At 33.4% G+C, this 19,915-nt stretch overlaps 3 protein-coding genes across 3 annotated transcripts; 1 reads left to right on the top strand and 2 right to left on the bottom strand.

Moving 5' to 3' along the window:
* Positions 1-975: 975 nt before the first annotated feature.
* LOC109817950 (SET domain-containing protein) lies at positions 976-4,525 on the bottom strand. The gene is made up of 5 exons (XM_020383304.3): positions 4,397-4,525; positions 3,858-4,230; positions 3,079-3,275; positions 2,099-2,369; positions 976-1,860 (listed from the first exon to the last, which is right to left on the bottom strand). The coding sequence occupies exons 1-5, from the start codon at positions 4,405-4,407 to the stop codon at positions 1,177-1,179; spliced, it is 1,536 nt and encodes a 511-aa protein (XP_020238893.2). The 5' UTR covers positions 4,408-4,525; the 3' UTR covers positions 976-1,176.
* A 1,915-nt stretch (positions 4,526-6,440) lies between these two features.
* LOC109817961 (uncharacterized) lies at positions 6,441-15,941 on the top strand. The gene is made up of 12 exons (XM_020383325.3): positions 6,441-6,595; positions 7,231-8,673; positions 8,932-8,939; positions 9,249-9,424; positions 12,565-12,625; positions 12,723-12,821; positions 13,462-13,556; positions 13,838-13,951; positions 14,378-14,445; positions 14,696-14,806; positions 15,141-15,372; positions 15,589-15,941. The coding sequence occupies exons 2-12, from the start codon at positions 7,325-7,327 to the stop codon at positions 15,697-15,699; spliced, it is 2,424 nt and encodes an 807-aa protein (XP_020238914.1). The 5' UTR covers positions 6,441-6,595; positions 7,231-7,324; the 3' UTR covers positions 15,700-15,941.
* A 2,606-nt stretch (positions 15,942-18,547) lies between these two features.
* On the bottom strand, positions 18,548-19,832 carry LOC109817966 (uncharacterized). Its single transcript, XM_020383333.3, has 2 exons — positions 19,645-19,832; positions 18,548-19,378 (listed from the first exon to the last, which is right to left on the bottom strand). Exon 2 carries the CDS (start codon positions 19,371-19,373, stop codon positions 18,981-18,983), a length of 393 nt encoding a protein of 130 aa, XP_020238922.1. The 5' UTR covers positions 19,374-19,378; positions 19,645-19,832; the 3' UTR covers positions 18,548-18,980.
* Positions 19,833-19,915: the final 83 nt, after the last annotated feature.

The following is a 19,915-nucleotide window of genomic DNA, read 5'->3' as shown; positions in this document are numbered from 1 at the left end:
TTCTTACCTTTTTATTTTTGAATAAATAAAAGAATTTAGATTACGACAAGTTTATTATGTAAAATCAAGAAAAACTGAATTCAATCTCAATGCCTTACTAACAAAAATAAATAAACCATGCAATTGAATTCTTACGAATGCACTCGTATGCTGAGGCTGTTTTTGTTGACATCTGAATCCAATGAGCCAGAGGTTTTGCTTGCATTCCTTTGTTGAAAATGAAGAAGTCATGAGAAGGAGAATTTCTTCTTCTTATATTTTTTGTATTAAAAAAATACGCTGACTAAATAAATTCATGACTTTATTATACCTTCTATCTGATCAACAGCGTAACAAATTCAAATTAAATATAAAAGTATACTTTAATATTTATGCTATTTTATAGCACATAATTAAGAACTAATATTTTAAATTTTAAGAATAAGTGAGGTGTTTGGCAATGATTATTTTGGAAAATAATTGTTTTCAATTTATAAAATATAAAAAATAAACAATTATATCTCTAAAATAACATCTAATCTAAACTAATAAAAATTCAAACCGTCATTTATTACTTCATAAGGAATAGCCTACCGAGAGAGGGAAGAGACTAAGCAACATCGTTCCTTTTTACTTCTTTTTTAATTCAGGGTATTTTTCACTCTCCAATTGAGACTAATTCTTTAAAGTACTAAAAAAATCTTACACGACAAACTTGAAAATCAAATCTCTAATCACATTAAAGGAAAAAAGTTATCTACTAAACATACTACAATATGCCGATAAAATAATCTCATACAAATATTTTAGTGTACACTGAGAACAATTTCAGCGAGATCAGTGTTCATTTAAATTACATTTCAATTTGATTCTTACATTATTCAAACTCGTTATATATTCACTTCTTTTGTTATCTCCCACATAAGGATTTACTCAAATAGTCAAATCAATGATACCAAAGAGGAAATATATCAACATAAGAGCATGCAAGGAATATGAAGACCAGTGGATAAAAAAACCATAACTAATGGAAGTTAAACGATACATGAATTGTTATTGCTGAATGCCAAACAAAAACCAGAGGCGGCTTAGCTTCTTTGCATAGGCCAATGACTTGGTGCATCAAAACATAAGTTAAAGCATCTCATGGAAATAAATAAATAAAACAAAAACTAAAAATAAAAATAAAAGAAAAAATCAACTCGATTTCTTTGTTGTCCTTTTCAACTTCTTCCTCGGTAAACTCTGGTTAGTGACTTTAAAAGGCTGTGAAGCATAATTTCTGAGCTTTTGAAGGACCTTCCTTTCATTGATCCGCAGCATCAAAGAATGGTACAGCTTTTTCTCTCTAACTAAACTACACCTTCCCAATGCCTCAATATCATCTTCAATTGATTTTGAACCATAGAGACTCTCCCTCATATCAGCAAGTGACAACAGGGCACCACAAACATTTTTAGGCAGCAAAGATTTCTTGCTCATATCAAAGGCTTTATTAGGAATTATATTGTCATTCAGAAGGGTGGTACTGGCTCCATTTGATTCATGACAATTTCCAGAAACTGATACCGATAGGTCTAACCTATGGTAAGCAGTATCTGGTAATAACATGATCTGTAATAAATTGAGGAGTTCAATTTGTGGCTCCCCATCAAATGAGATCTCAAAATATTCAGAGTTTTGGATTCCACAGGCAGAATAGCCTAACCTTCTCCAAAGGGAGACTCTTGCTCTACAGTGCCGGTCAGAGAACGCGGTAGAACACCATTGAATTACCAGTTCCATGTCTATGTTTACTATATCATAGGAATTATCTTGCTCAGTAAATCCATATCTGTGAAGCAAAGCAGCATTACCCAATAGCCCATAAGTATTAAATACCTGTTAGGCAAGAGGAACTTTTAAGTATTAAAGTACCTTCAAGTGAAGAATAAGAGCAGCATAGTCATGACATTGGAGATCATTGAACGTTTCAAATTGCAATAAGAAAACAAATTTTCAAAAGTATGAATGACAAATGAGCATATGTTACTCTGAGGTTCAATTTTCTAATTAAGCAAGACTAATCACTTATCCATGGAAGTTAAGAAAGTCACATAACTGAAAGGAAAATTCTCACCTCAACCCCACCGCTGACATTTTTTATCATAATCATCTCCAGCATAGAAGTATCACCCTCACTGACTAAAGAACTCTCTATGTCACTAACAACACAGTTCTCAACATTAGCAGTATTTAACACAGTCATATCTATAGAGGAATTTTGAACCAATGCTTCTTCCTCAACAATGCCTTCATCATTGTTACAACCATCAACATCAGTATCAGATTCGTAATTAGAGGACATAGCAGTGAAATGCACATCCTCTGCACCTGTTTTATGATTGAATCTAGAGCAAAAGACAGCATAGACATTATTTATTAGAATAGGAAAATCTTCAGATGTGGATCTTATACATAAACAAGGAAGCACAGACTCTTCAAAATTACAGTTGTACCATGTCAGACATGGTCACTTCAAATACTCTAACTTCATACATTTTTTTTTTTACTTTTATCACAATGATTAGATGACAACAAGAACAAAAGTCTTATATGTATACAATGTTTCATTTAAAAATAAAACATAAATTCTATCTTTTGAATTAAACTTGTACTTTATGCTAATTGTATATATTGTATTATAGTCGTGTTGTGTCCAGCTATTTTTAAAAGTACTCATATATGTATCATGTGTTGTATTTGTGATTTCTAGCACAAAAATTACTTTATGCGGTCTCTTTGGAAAGTTTTGTTATTAACGTATTGCTCTTTATTTAAATTGTAAACATCACAACATATGGATGCACTATAGCGGTTCTTGAATAGTATACAAATAGGCATTATTTTCTAAATAGAATAAATTTCTTAGCATCTACTAAACTTGAAAAGGCTTTAAAGTTGACCTCATCTCTCAAATGAGATTGAAGAATTACATGCATCCTTAAAACCACTTACACATCTGAGATGGGGCAAAGTTAAAAGGTAATAAATGGCAAATAAAGGTGTACTATAAGACTAGATAATAAAACCATATTAACGACCAGAAGCTTTACTTACAGATCTGCCAGGGGAACCATGCCAAAACCATGGTAATCATCAATCTCAAAAGATCGTGAAGATATAAGACTTTTCGCTGCAAAGTATTGTTCTATACCAAAGAATTTTGGGTTTAGTTTAGAAGGTGCTACCTCCAATAGGGGAAGAATATTCTCCTTCCAGTCCTCATAGATAAGAGCCTTGTCTTCTTGAACTGTCTGCCTAAAATTGTAAGAGATCAGAAAATTTTCATGAAAGGTAAAGCATATAGTTTTGCATTTCAATTTTCAAAACACAGGTTTTAAGCCAAGTACTAAAAGAACAGTTATAAATTATCTTAGAAGTTTTCAATGCAGTGCCATTCACAATTTCTCAGATATTCTTTCAGTTCATTTCCGTCATAAGTTCATATTTCACTAAGCAATCAGCAATATAAACTAATTAATATGCATCCTTTTCTCTTCTTCAACGTTTAAACTCCCCTTCACTGGATATAATGTGAAAATTACTTTAATGAACCCATCCCATGACATAATTCCGAATATGAAGATTGCAATGAGATTCTACAATGCATAAGTCAAAAGAAAATCAAGGCATTCACAAAGAGCTCAATTAACTATACTTGAAAGACAATCTAAAAAGCGAAAATCCAATCAAGCCATGTCCACACAAGTACATTGGAGCAAACAAGAATTAACAATCAAAAAGCACAAGCACGCATTGCCACAGTTCTATATGGTCAATTTTAAATTTTTAATCCACCCCTCATGATTAATTAAGCTGAACAATACAAGCTATACCTGGTGAAGCTCAGTGCCGCACAAAAGCTCATCTACTTCATCAAGGGTCCAACAAATTGGCACACACTCTTGGAAAGGCAAGAGTTGAAGGTAGCCAGCCCAAGGGGAGTCTCCACTCAAGCTTCTCTCATACATGATGGCAAATGCTAGCCCCAAATGGCCATCCAAACCAGCCTCTTCAATGATCTCACGTGCCCCACTAGTCTTGGTGGTGAGGCAAGCTTCCTTTGGCATCTTGGCCACAACATCACCTTCCTTCAACTCACACAAAGCTCTCACCTTTATTCCCTCTTCTGGAGTGTCCACAAACTCAAGTGCATCGCTCCATTGGAAACCTTTGGACTTCATCCACCGCTTGAATGCCCTCATGCGCCTGTGTAGAGAAAGAGAGAAGCGAGTTGCTCAGAGACGGAAAGTTAATGTTTTTAATGGGAGAGAGGGTGAAAGACTCGATTTTTGGCATGCCCTTTGGGTTTTTTTCGTTCGGTTTTCCATGAAAAGGAAGGAGATGAAGATAGAGAGTGAGGATTATAGCGTACCTGGAAGCCATAGGTAGGGGGAAGGAGTGTTGTGGGAGCCTTGGGAAGGGTTTTAGAATTGCCACCAAAAATGTTGCAGTGCAGTTTCTGCCATTCTGGGTTTGGGCTTTTGATGTTGAAAAATTCAAAATCTTAATGGCCCAATAAGGATCGGATCACATATTTAACGCTTCTGATCGAGTGTTGTGTTAGGTTTTCACATATAGTTACATTGCGTGATAAGTGCTTTTTTTCGATAGAATTTTTTTTATTTTCATCTATTTTTAAATTTTATTTATCATATTTATATAAGTTAAACTTTAACATTTTTAAAAATAAATTATTAAATTAATAATATTTTTCTAGCATAATATAAATTATTTATTATAAAATTAAATTATAATTTATATGTTTAAAAATATTTATTTATATAAACTTTAAATATAATTAATATATTTTTAAAAAAATAATATATAATTTATATATTTAAATATAATACTATTTATAATAATTTTTTATAAAATTTAATTATATGTAAGAAACATTTGATTTGTACTAAAATATTAGATTTTAAAATTTTAAATGAGTGTTTCAGAATAATTTTTTAATATATCATATATTAAATTTTTCGGAACATATTTTTACATTTGGGAAGATAAAGATAATAGGTCTTTAGGGGTATAAGGTGCCGGAAACAGTTGATCGAGGTGTAGGAAGTAAAACCCCAACTTTGATGGGTTATGGTTTGTTTGGCTCGTCAAAATTATTATAAAAAACATGCTTGACTCATAATTTAACTTACTAATAAATAAATAAAAATACAAACTGTCCGAACATAAAAATAAGGTTACAATCACAAAGGATGTTGTCCCGTAAAATTGTTGGCATAGATGCTCTATAAAAAAAAATTCATGGGCTAAATAAATGTAATTAAAAACAACAAAATAATATGAAATAGTACTTAATAATTCCAAAAAAAAAATATATATTATACTTACCAAAAGAAATATTTAATCAAATAATTTAAAAAAAAAAATCAACTTGACAAGTCAATCTAATCCAACATATTATCATCGTGAATTAACGAGTTATATGAGTTGAATCAAATTACCCAAATAAACGTAGCACATTTTGAAAGTTTAAATATGTTGGCATGTTGTCAAGTTCAACTCATTTATACATATTTAAAACATATGTTTTTAATATCATGAATTTTATATATATTCTTTTAAATAAAAATAAAAAAACTATTAGCGTCAATCTAGTGATGACAAGTTGAAACAATATACACAAGTTCTTAAATTCGAACTTTTTTTATCATCACAATTCCTATAGTTAAAGAAATAAAATAAAGTTACATGGGAGAAGTTGAACAATGAAGTAAAGTTAAAGAAAAGAGGTGTAAAAATATGTGAACACAACTTAAAATTGAGATATTTTAAATATCATACAAAATTCTTAAAATAAAGAGATTAGTGACATTTTTTCAAACACTCATTTTCTAATGCCCTTTATTATTGTTTAAAATTTATTAAAAATTATAAATTTTGTGGTGTGTAGTCACATTTAATAAATCTATCTCATGATTTATTGGTAGAATATTAGGACACACTAAAATTTAATTTTTTCAACCAATAATTAAAAAAAAGTATTAACAGGAGTGTTAGAAAAAGTGTTACTATCATTTTTCTAAAACTAAATATAATGAATGTCTCAATATAAAGGTTTTAGGACAATATATAAACGTAAAATTCTAATGGTAAAATCCATGAAAACAAAACTCGTAACTGTTTTTCCTGATGCTAACAACTCAACATAATCTGGAACAATTGAAGTCAAACTAATAGAACAAAGTTTCAATGTGTATTTCAATAACATTACCATAATAAACATACAAGAGATATGCAAATTTTAAACTTTTGATTTGAATCATTTACTGAGCTTTACAAACAGTTGGCTTGAACAACTTGGTAAGTGGTGGTGCCATGATGTGGCCTGTGTGTTTGTGTAACCTGCGGGTGAAATGTCCACAATACACAACAATAATATTTTATAATTATAAATAAATGAGAGTAAATTAATGTTTAATGTTTAATGTTTAAACGACAGCGAGAGAGTCTCCACTCTGAAGCACTTTGAAACATCATCAAACACACAACAGAAGGTAGCACAAACAGAACAAAGAAAGAGGGTCTCACCCCCCAATGTCCCGCGCCTAAGGTGAAACAAAGCGCAATTTCTAGGGTTTTCTTTCCCAATTTCACAATTCTTCCTTCGATCACTCTTTTCGCATTCCTCTCTTTCTGTTCCGAGTAACGTTACCACTACGAGTAGGGCTGTTTCATTTTTCCATCTTCATTGCATTACTCGCCTTTTTCATATGACGTTCAATTGGGTTTCACCTTTTTCTCATTGGCCTGCTTGCGTCTTTCTTTGTCTATGCTTTACTTATATTTAATTATTTTTTAGATCTGTTACTGCTACGTTTTTAGCTTTCACTCATTGTTCATTGTTATTCCACACTTCTTCTTTTGCTTAGTTCACGCACTTATCATGGCGATGCATGTAACTTGACTTTAACTCTATGTATGTAACTGCGGTCTCCTCTGAAGCAATTCAAAATTTTCAAATTGGATTTTCTATTTGCTTTTCTACGCTGTTAATTTTATTTGGTGCTGATGATATCGAGGTCGTTGCTGCATCAATTACCATCTCCTTGTCTTCGTTTCGTCTTTGAACGCTGTTGTTATGTGCTTCATGTTGGTGATGCATTTATTCTGCAACGATTTTGAATGCTTGTGAAAGTTGTTGTGGTCTTGTGTAGTTTCCTAAACCTTTTTTTTGCTGCCTTGCAGTTACTGAATTTCGGATAACAAACAGGCTTCGGAGGTAGGGAGTCTTTAGGTTGCCAGAGTTCCTTGAGTTTTATGATTGTGTTGGCTGCTCATCATGAGTGGTGCACCCAAGAGATCTCATGAGGAGTCTGTTCATTCATCTTCAAAACACCCACATGAAGATTCGGGTACATATTCCAAGTTGGTTTCATCGTCAGTCTCAAATGAGTACCATATGCCCTATGATATAAGTCAGGATGCCCGAGTGGCAAAAGCACCCCGAACTGAATTTCGCGATGCTGATAGAAGGTCTCCTCTTCATCCAGTGTATCGGATGTCATCGTCTATGAATGATTCTCATGCAGATCATCCTATTGGTTCTGAGAACAGGATAGAATCAAGGGATTCCAAGGACAGTAGAGATCTCCGGTTTGAGACTCGTGATACAAAGACAGAGAAGAAGGAGTTGTATGGTGAAGCAAGAAGGGATCCTCCAAGTGCTAAGAGCGAAAAGGATGTGCGTGTAGAAGGTAGAGGAGATGACAACAAGGATGTGAGGCATGATCGGGATAGTCATAATGATTCAAAAGGGGACAACAAGACCGAGAAAGATGGTTATAATGTGGTAAGCAGCCACTTGAATTGGAAAGATTCAAAAGAGTACCATAGAGGAAAAAGATATTCTGATGCCCCTAGTGGGAGTTTAGACACATGGCATATGTTACGTGCAAATACACAAGGCTCAGTTGAGGTTGGGAAGGAGAGTTCAACAGCAGAAGTAAGGGACTATGTTGAAGCTCATGAAGCTGTTGGGGAGAACAAAGTTGATCCTAAAGGTGATGATAGATCCAAAGAGAAAGATAGAAAGAGGAAGGATGTGAAGCATCGGGACTGGGGAGATAGGGAAAGAGAAAGAAGTGATCGTAGAAATAGTACACAAGTTAACAATAGTAGTGGTGACTGCAAAGAATTTGCCAAGGAAGATAGAGATGTAGAAAGGTTGGAGAGGGAGAAAAAAGATCTTCCAAAAGAGAAAGAAAATTTAAAAGAGAGGGAAAAGGATCTGATGAAGAGGGAATCATGGAATGCAATGGAGAAAGAGGTTTCAAACAATGAGAAGGAACCTGTTGATGGATCAGCTAAACTTCCTGAACAAGATGTTGTGTTACCAGAGCAGAAGAAACAAAAAGATGTTGATAGCTGGAAAAATGCAGATAGAGAAGCTAGAGAGAGGAGAAAAGAAAGGGATGCTGATTTAGAAGGAGATAGGTCTGATAAGCATGGTAGGTCCTTTGACAAGGAATCAAATGATGGTTGTGTAGATGGAGAAGGGGCCACGGAGAAGGAGAGGGAGGCCCATAATTATAGCAGTCAGCATCGTAAGAGGATACAACGATCTAGGGGGAGCCCTCAGGTGCCAAACCGGGAGCCTCGTTTCAAATCCCGTGCCCAAGACAATGAAAGGTACTTTCTTCCTCTACCTTTCATGAATTTTTCATTGTTTCCAAATTTGGTGATCTAGAGAGTATCTTTTGAAGCATCTGTTCATTTTAATTTATACCATTTGTTTCAGTTATAAAACTTGAAGCTTCACAATTCCATTTGATAGAATAGAAGTGCCTTTGTCTCGATTGATTGAATCCTACTTTTATGGTGTTTTTAGTTATCGTCCTTCATATTATATATTTTTTTAACAATTATATATGGCTGTATATTTTGCAGGTCTCAAGGTATGCTGTCATTTTGTTTCATTGGCTTGATTTAATGGACTACTGAATTTGTACCTTCATGAAGTAATGCAGGTTTTAACAGAGATTGTTATCATTAACCCGATGCTTTACATTTTATGATTTATTCTCTTCTTTCATATTTATGCATCTCATTTACGCTTCCTTCTTAATGTGGTCACATTATCATTTGTAAATCTATTGTTGGTACTTGGTTAGTACTACTTTTCAAATGAATGAGAAAATTAGAGCTTAATATTTTTGCTACCCTTTACTTTGCACATCCACTATATATAATTTCTGATATTTCAGGTAAAGCAGAAGTTTCTTCTGTTATTTATAAAGTTGGTGAAAGCATGCAAGAACTAATAAAGTTGTGGGAGGAATATGAGTCATCTCAAATGGACAAAAATGTTGAAAGCTCTAGTAATGGTCCCACTCTGGAAATTCGGATACCGTCTGAGCATGTCACAGCTACAAACCGCCAAGTAAGTGTTTTTTTGTTGTTTGCTTTTTTTTTCGAAGGGGGGAGGGGAGTAGGGACTGTGTTGGTGGCTTTCTTTTTATAATTACATTGACCATTTCTCTTCCTGCTTATTTGATGATAATTAAATTTTGTCTTTTCTTTTCTCCTGATTTTTTTTTTTGCATTTTCTGATAGTTGTATACTTGTACTTGAAAATTACACCACAAAAGAAAGTGTATTTTTGTTAATTTTCAAAAAGGTTTGAGGATTGTGATCCATAGTGGCTGATATTTGTGCTCTTTAAATGTTTTTGATCTTATCATTCTTAAAAAAACTGCATTGCTATTCCCCTTATTTCTCTTTCATTTTCCCTTTGCTTTATCTTATGCTTGTTGTTGATGCAGTAAATACAATGTTTACAGTCTATTTATAAATTTTTTAAGTTCTTGTGGATTTTTCCTTGTCATTAAGATAAATTTGTTGAAATACTAAAATACTGATTTTAACTTTTATTTATTGAACAATTTTTAGGCTGCTATATGGGTTCCTGTAACTGTGACATGAACTGTAGCTATCCATTTTACACTATTCTCATGCACATTCTGAAAACTATTGGATGGCCCTTTATAAAGAGCTGGCTTGTCCAAAAGTTATAAATGCTCATATCTGCTCTTTGATATGGTTTCAGTTGAATATTGAAAGTCCTGTGACTCTATTTATGAACATTCATAAACTTTTGAACTTTTTGTTTAGTTCTGAACTTTCTGAAAGGATAGTGTTGCCCTTTGTTTCTGATAGAAAGTAATAATAATTACACAATAGTTATTTTATAATGTCTATATATATTGTTAAAGAAACAATACAAACGAGTGCTTTGCCAGTGAGATGGTCAAGATGTTAACCAGAAATCAATTGTTGTTCACTATGGTATTGGGCATCATCATTATATTGTATCTCTTTAAAGTAATTGCCTTCTCCAAAGTGATTTGATTTTTTTGAAAAGCGTTATGAGAGTCATCTCTCCTTTTAAATGAATTATGTATGTTTTACTGTTTGTAAATTGTTAAGTTATAGGTATGGTAATTCTCTATGCCTTTTAGACTTAAATACTTAATCATAGCTGTGATAATCCCCCCTTATCTATGTAACTATTGGGCCATTATTTTGGTTTTTAGAAGCCTTGGTTTAAATTTAGTTCTAAAATTGGGATTGAGTCCTCTTAAGTACCCAAAGGATATTATTAATTGTGCTTTTTCACAAATTTAGTTGTCAATTTTCTTAAATAACGCTGATTCTAATTCTTTCATGATCTGATCTAGCCTCTATTAAACTTTAGAGTTGAAAATTTTTTAAATGTTGTTTGTCTATTCATCCAGGATGCTCTGAGACATCAATATCCATATTCTGCCAATTATCTGGTACCTCTTGATTTATTCAAATCTTCTGCTTCTTCCATAGTTCCACCTGTATGAGACTGCGTGATTTTGTTTTTGGTCGAGTGACAATGCCCTAACTTAGAAGTTCTTAAAAGATTAAGAGTTAAGACCCTTGCTTGCTAGATTATTTTTACAACCAAACAACTACTGATCTGAACTTTTCTGTTGATCTTAATGGTTTTCAATATGTAAGCATCCTGTACTTCTGTCCTACAGCATGTTTTTTACATTGAGCAGTGGAAAGGTTGGTGGTGATTAGGATTAGGATACCTGATTTTTCAAATGTACTTTATTCTATGGTCTTGAGATAAACATTAGGCTTCCTTGTCAGAGAAAGAAATTAATGCAATGAAAATGTGGAATAGGCTGGCGGTTTGGCCCAAATAACCAGGATTTCTGCTACACAGTCCAGTCTGGTCATCTATGAATAACTAGAGAGTCAAGCCTGTTTGAAATTCCTTTGAACTAGTTGATAATGTGAAGTTTTTCCATGGGGCTGGATCGAGTGAAAAGCACCCTCTATTTTTATGCTATTATTATTGAAATCTGAAGCTAGGTCACTTCTGGTAGCATCATTGAAAACATATGCATTATAGTATGGAATGAAGATTATATTTTAAAAATTATACATCTTGATATAAGTTTTGTAAAGTAAATGAGTTAATATTTTTATTTAATAATATTGTTAAAATGTTTTTCTGTAGTAAAAATGGACTAGGTTTAACTTGATCCCAAAAGCTAGCTAGCTCAAGGGGGGGGGGGGGGGGAGGTTTGTCTATAAAAATTATTTTGGCCATATTCTTAATCAATGTAGGACGTCTAAACCCCTTTCACACCCAATACTAAACATATAATGTGTAAGATTGCATGTTTGGACATCTATAGACGGCCCAAAATCAAGATTTGTTAGGCCCTAATACCATATGGGAAATAGATTAAGCTTAATCCTGAAAGTTAGCTCAAGGGAGAAGGATTACCCTTGCCTTATATTTTGTTTCAATATATATTTTGTTTCAGAAAAAAAAATGTATGATTTATCTGTCGCTTTAGAAAACCAAGAAGGCATTGATTATCTTTTTTCAACTTGATCCTTGTCTCTGATATGAGGGAAAAGCCTTGATGCATTGTTAAGGTTGCTGCCCTGGATCCTGTGGGTTCAATTCCTGACAACAACCTCTCTGCTTGTGGGGATAAAGCTACATACATCTACCCTCCTAAACCCCACTAGGTTGGAGCCTCAGCATTGGGTCTCCCTTTTATCCTTATCTCTTGATAGGGATGAGAGGGAGCATCAATGATATGAGGCTATTTTAGTCAAATGTAGCATTGGGGGTTTGAGATAGTCTATTAACCCTGTGCAAAAACCTTAAAATGAAATATATTTTAAAATAGAGACCATATTTAATTACATTTTTGGTAAAATAAAAATATAAGTATACATGATTGATTTGTATTTTAGAAGTGGAAGAAAAGTCATGTCTAGAGCATTAAACTGAAGAATGTAGGTAGTCAGATTTTTTCTGCTTACTTGTCATCCCTTTTTCTTTTCCGTCCATTTTTTGTGGAGTTTTTTTTTTTTTTGGGGGGGGGGGGGTGGCAGCATTTTCTTTTATGTTAATGTTCTGATGATTTTTTTTTTTTTTGCTTCATTGCCTTTTCCTCTATAATTTCAATATCTAAAAACAAGATACTATTTAAATATGAATATCCTATTGATGCTATCCAGGTCAGAGGTGGCCAGCTTTGGGGGACTGATGTGTACACATATGATTCGGATCTTGTTGCTGGTATGTCTTCACAAAAAGATGCATTAGCTTTTCTTATAAATGACAGATCACATGTTTGACAATAGAATGGATATTGAAATTGGTTGCACCTGCACAGTTCTCATGCATACAGGTTACTGTCGCCCAACAGCGTCTCCACCTCCTGCAGCCATACAAGAATTGCGTGCAACTGTCCGAGTGCTACCTCCTCAAGATTGTATGTCCTTACAGCTTGCCTTTGATTTTATCTCAAGATCATTGTGTCCTGTCAAAAATGCGTTTTCAGAAAACCATTTAAATCCGGGCTGCTTGTCAAGTCTTGCTTACATGATGAGTATTTGTAACCTCCTAGTTGAACTTTAGTTCGCCGTTAAATTATTTTAAAAGCTTTATGATTGAATTGTTCTTTTCAAGTAATTATATATGGATCTAGAACAATCAAGCTAAAATGTCTCCTCCATACCCTCAAAAAAATTTGCTTAGATCCCTTGAGAACTATTTATTCTCCAATTTATATCTGGAATGTATTGAGGATTTTATTGGTGTAGGACTTGACTATTATCAACTGAAATCTATTACATGTACTATTACCAAAAGAAGATATCACTAATTTTTTCACAGTCATGCCGACTTCACCAAGCACCCTCTTTAAATTAGTTTAATACCTTGATTACATGTGCATAATTATTTTCTTGGAATTTTATATTTTTATTTATCTTCTCTTAGGTGTCAGTCTAGCAACTTAGTCAATTGTCAGTTTTGTTGGTTTCCTTTCTGCTTTTGTGATTACATATACCGTTCTCTTTTGAAGCTTCAGTTGGATAATCTAATAATGGTAATTATGCATTTAATATCAGGCTATATTTCTACATTGAGAAACAATGTACGTTCCCGTGCTTGGGGTGCAGCGATTGGATGTAGCTATAGAGTTGAGCGGTGTTGCATTGTGAAGGTACTATCAGAAGCCCTGTGAAGTCTACCGTTGTCCTTTGCAATTTTTAGTCCATGAAGTTATCTGATTCATTACAGCTTCATATGTATTGGATGTTGTCATATAATCTACTTCATTATTTTTCATAACAAATATAATGTCCCTTATTCATCTTGGTATCTGTTTTTAGAGAAGTTACTGAGCATTTACATGGGCACGTGTATAAATTTATTATTGGTTGAACCTGGTGCCTATCAATATTAAAAACTTAATATTTAACCACTCACTTTGTTGATCTTCAGAAAGGAGGTGGAACTATTGATCTTGAACCTTGCCTTACACATACATCAACTATTGAACCCACCCTTGCTCCAGTGACTGTCGAGCGGACAATGACTACCAGGGCTGCAGCTTCGGTTAGTCTAGCATCTCATCTTATAATAAACAAAACTTTTTAATCAAGAATTATAACTTTAGATTATGATCCATGCCTACTTTATTTATGTTGGTTGATTTGATTTTATATATTTGTTTGCTTAACATTTTGTTTATGCTATTCCGTATGCGGAACTTGATGCCTCTTGCATTTGTGCTTTTCAATTATTCAAGCATGTATTTATGCTTTTTGTTTTTGTATTAGATCTGTTTCATTGTTCACATTCCAGGAATCAGCTTTCTATTGGATAATCTCTGAAAAATAAAACGTTATTTATTAGATAAAACAACTACTGTATTTGAGAAGAATTTTATGTTTTTTCGCATGTGTTGAAGTCTGGTATTTCTGTTGCTCTATCTAGAAAGGCTGCTATTGGTATATTACCATTGTGTCTGTTATTTTTCAGAATGCATTGCGGCAACAAAAATTTGTTCGAGAAGTCACAATACAGTACAATCTCTGCAATGAGCCTTGGTAAGCAAGTTTTTGTTGGCAAAATGACTAATCTAATATTGTGGTGTGTGTTTCTGCGAAAATAATAGAAACTAATATGCATTATTTTTGCAATATTTGAATATATCTCCATTTTTGATAATACAATGAGAATAATGTTGCAGTGTTTATTTTCCTAAATTAGATATCTGACATTCAACACATTTTTCAGCTTACCGTGATTAGTTTATAAACCTACTATCTGTACTAATGTTTATAATACTTTTGTCAGGATCAAATATAGTATTAGTATTGTTGCTGACAAGGGTTTAAAAAAGCCACTCTACACATCTGCTCGTTTGAAGAAGGGAGAAGTTTTGTATTTGGAGACACATTTGTCAAGGTATTTTTGATATGGAAGTCCTTGTGCTAAATCAGCAATCTGTATTTCATTCAACTGACACTGCAGTAATTGTAAAATGCCGCATGCAGCAGGAATGTGCTTATAAATGCAAAACCCTATTAAATAAAATTTCTCTTTTATCAGTGTTATTTTCATGTATAATTCATTTTTTTATCGCACTGCCTTTAATTTGTGAAATGTGAAGAAACCACGGTGATGATGATCTCGGAAAGTATTAGTCTGTTCCATATCTTCTTGAAAGTCTGAGGTTTTGTTGAAATTGCGAAGAAACTTCCTGCTGGTATCCTTTTAATAATAAGTCCTTTCTTTGTAGATATGAACTTTGTTTTACCGGAGAGAAGATGATCAAGGCTACACCAGCAACCCAGTTGTCCGACCCTGCGACAGAAAAGTCTCAAAATCACCACCCACATTCTGCAAATGGTGAAAAAAATGATTGTGAGAATGTCATGATTGACGCATTCCGTTGGTCTCGTTGTAAGAAGCCTCTGCCACAGAAAGTAATGCGTACAGTTGGCATCCCTTTGCCTCTTGAACATATTGAGGTATTTTTAAAACCACTTTATATTTATTTTCAACTGGCATGCTGAATAATGTCTCAGAATTTTCTCCCCTCTCCATTGCGAGTTCCATTGGATGTTATATTTAATCCTTTGTTGTTAAGATTAAAGAGTATGCTGCATGTTACTCGAATTATGTGCAGAATGCATATTTAAACTCTTGAATTGTATCATAATTTAAAATGTGGACTTGGTGTGCAGGTACTGGAGGAAAATTTGGACTGGGAAGACGTACAATGGTCGCAAACTGGTGTTTGGATTGCTGGAAAGGAATATACCCTGGCACGGGTGCATTTCGTGTCAATGAATTAATTTGTTATTTTGGGGGATGGATTATTATAATACTTGTGTTTTTAAGGCAAAAGATGGTGGGATGATATTATACTTATTTGGAAAGATAGTCTGATGAAACTCTAGCTGTTGTAGTTTATGGGGCATGGCTTGCTGTGTCTTAAAGTTCAAGGTTTAATTATGACAATACAGAATTAGAGTACATACATACATTCAATAAAAATAAGAAAAGCACGTTGGAGTGACAATGTTAAACGTGGTAATACTGGGCATCGTGCATGATTTTTCTTAGATACTAGAGACGGTGTTCTTCATATGCATTGCAAGAAGTTTTCACTATTTTTGTTTTGGGTAATTGGGAGGGATATAGAACATTTTCTTTGTTTGGAGAGGAATTAATAAGTTGTAAAAATTCATGGGATCTGTTATAATACGTTTCCTCCTACATTAGTCAACGTTAAATAATTTTTTATAATATAATTTAAAAAAACAATAATACTTTTTTTGTTAAAAAATAATAGGATAAAAAGATTGATTTAAGTGGTGCACCGGTAGAGGTTGATTCACGCTTAAGCAAGGTCAGGGGTTCGAATCCTGCCTTGTGTATGCAGTCGCGTTAAATCTTGGGGCCACTATCCTACCCTTTGAGGTGCCTCCAACGTAGCGAGAAGATTAGTCACTGCTGTCGGCGGTGGATACTCCAGGGACGAACTAAAAAAAAGATTGATTTAAAAGTATTTTTATGGTTTATTTATTTTCTTTTTAATTCATTTAAAAAATGGTGAGAATTGTTTTTACTTATTTTTTTATAAACTTTTATCTATCAAAAAGAAACTGGATTTTATGGTTTATTTTTTTTCTATTTGATTTTTAATTTAAACAAAGCATTAGAGTTGTGCCAAACTAGAAGGGAAGTTTCCAATGCAGTGAAAATGGCAGCTCTTGGACAGTTTTAACACATGCATATAAAAGCAATAGAATATTAACGTTGTGCTTGGCAGCATTTAAACATTGAATTTGAGGGGAGGAGGAGAAGCATAGTGAATTTGAAGGGAATAAAAAAAACTTATTGTTCTGCATAGTGGAAAGGTGAATTATATTTTATTATATTCATTTTTGTTATGAATCATATTCAAATAACTATGTATAAACATTAAATTTTGTATGATATTCAAATATGTTGTAAAAATATAATCATTATGATATTTATTTATATTCCATTATCTTGTGTGATATTGTATTATGTTTACTATTATAGTCATTGAAAATGTATCATATTAAACTATCCACATTTCATATTACAATACTTTCATATTATAGGAATTAGAATTTGTCATTAATCAATTATCACATTCTATAGTGCAATTATCACATTTTATTCAATATGGATTTGTACCATATTCCAATATGTTATTACCATAATATATTATCTATATTAAAAAAACGTACATTAATGCATCAAAGGTTAAAATGATAATTTTATAATTATTTATTTTTACATAAAATTATAAAATATAATTTTAAAATTTCAATTCACCTCTTTTTCTCACTTAATTTCACTTTATCAACCAACTATAAATTCAACTCTATTCCACTTCATTTTCTACTTATTTCCTATTAAATTAATTCTCACTTATTTCCTTCCATTCCCTCTACTTCCTCCCCCTTTATCAGTAAGTGCACGTACGATGACGCAATTTATATGAATTGTTATATTATATATTTTATACCTTTTCATAATTATATTAACTTTTCTGTTTAAAGCAAAAAAAAATTTCCAATAAAAAAGAATAAGTTTTCTAATTGATCCCGTAATATATCTCTTTAAAAATTATACTATTAATCTCAATCTCAATTTAATATATTTGTAAGTCATTTGTTAAATTATAAATAAATACATATTTCAATTAAATAAAATAACTACTTTAAAATTTATAATATATTAAAATTGATGCGTATTAAATTAATGAAAAATTTTGTTCACTTTGGACGACATTATAGATGGGGTTACCCATATGTCACTTTTGTTGAAAAGAAACCAAAGAATAAAAATTGAGGAAATGATTCGATTTTTAAGTTTTGTAGAAATTTTCAAGACATCAAAGAATGTTCAACATTTTGGTCATCGGACGTCATATTTTTGCAACCAATCGAAGAAAAAACCCTGATTATTTTGATCTGGCTTTTACTGTTTTGACCACAGCTATTATGGGTGTTATAAGCACGTTGAAATTCCGTTCAACATGTATACTACAAACTTTTGTTCACATTTGGTGCCTAGGAGCATGTGTCATGGAAGAGCATATATTGTATAATTGAATGATCATATTTTAGATTTAACCATAACTAGTTGCTAGCTAAGCCTCTTCAGCTTAAATGGTATACTGTGTCTGTATGAACTGAGAGAGAAAAAGCCGATTTAGTCGTATTTTGCGACAAACCAAATCAAGTTATCACTTCCACTACCAGGTTTAGTATTGACAAACCAAATCAAGTTATCACTTCCACTACCAGGCTTAGTATTTCTCATCATTCGTTCCATTGATTTAAAAGTTACGCCACAAAGCCGCAGCAAAAGCAACCCAATCCCATAACGAGAATACATTGTATAAAAGTCATGCATATAAACACATGCGACTATGTATGTTTCCTTCTAAATCTTAGAATGACACGTTGAACTCCCAGATAATAATATATTAGAGCCTGTGATTGAATAGCCCCTATGCATTTATGAAAAAACAGCAATCCTGGTGGTGAACCCCCTTTAAAAAGAGTAGACCCTCTAATATTTTATTTTCCTTTTTAACAAGGTAACACTTGCATATAAAATAAATTCAATCCAATGAAATAAATAAGTGGAAACAGATAATGAGTCTAAACAACATATATAGTACTAACAACCAAGAACAACCTTAGCAATCGTACGTCTGTTACAGAGCCTTCCCAACCATGGCCCTGTTTGGATCAGATGAAACTCATTTCATTCCAGCTGCTGCTGCTAGCAAGGAGAATGAGTCCCATCTGATGCAATTTCAGGTCAATGTCATCCATCCTGATTGGTGTATCTACAAAGATAAACTCAAAAGAGTCGAATGCTGCAAAAACTGTATGTCATTCTGATATATCTGCTTCGTAGTTTCAGAAAGCATTTCAAATTCCCAGTCATGCATATAACAGCAACCCCAACGATAATTTTTAAACTATGGGAACGGGGATTTACCACTCAAAATTAAAAATATATACACATTTCCTCTTCAACCTACATGACTGTACAACATGATCCAAGAACTTTCAAAACAATTTCAACCAGAGGGAACACTGAACTTGCACTGCAACCACGGCAACCTCCTTTCACCCTTGAGAGAGATGAAAATCTCACGGGCACACAAGTTATTCTCAAACAAATCCAGAGCAAGAAAGTATAGCCGTTCATCAACACCTTGCAACTCATCCAACACCTTAATGCACTTGCTTATGGAGAACCTATCCTCATTCTTCAAAATTGCAGTGGCCCTCATCTTTGAGGCAGCAGCAATCTCTAGCATGGCATCCACAATGGCGTCGCCGTTCGCCTTCCGGCTCCGCTTCCGGCCGCCGGAGCCAGACGGCACAACAACAGGGTTACGCTTTTGTCCATCCAACATATTCATGTCTTCAGCAGAGCCAGAAGAACCATCCTCATCCACGTAAGCCATTGCCACTGTAAGTACAATGAGGGAAGCATAACGATGAGATAACATCATTCAACGGTCATGCCTATAGTCCCAGATTCTCAATACACACCACGCAGTATAATTCACCAAAAATGAGTAAAATCAAATCATCACACAGAAAATTTAAAACCGCAGAAAATAAAGAACCCTAAAACTACATGTCACTACGCACGCGAAGTTAAACGGACTCAGAATGAAAAGAAAGTGTTTTTAACATTGGATTAGGTTATGGTAAAGGTACGAAACATCGTACCGTGTCGCCCGATGATGTTGATTCCGCGAGTTAGGGTAATGGAACGTTGCGGAAATCGCGATCTCTTTCGAGACTTGGTTACTGAAGACGCGTTGGTCGAAGTTCGTTGGATGCGCGAAATCGCTGCAACTTTGAAAACCCTAACACGAAAACGGTGAAGGAAGAAGACAGTGTGGAAAGTGTTCCTTTCTTTATAATTAGACGTGGTAATACCAAATTAGTGTTTTTTCCTCTTATTTTATGTTTTATTTTTATTATAAAAAAAGGTTAA

Source organism: Cajanus cajan, chromosome 7 (assembly GCF_000230855.2).
Source record: "Cajanus cajan strain Asha chromosome 7, NIPB_CcT2T_4, whole genome shotgun sequence".
Lineage (NCBI taxonomy): Eukaryota > Viridiplantae > Streptophyta > Magnoliopsida > Fabales > Fabaceae > Cajanus > Cajanus cajan.
This window is presented reverse-complemented; position numbering and strand designations above follow the sequence as displayed.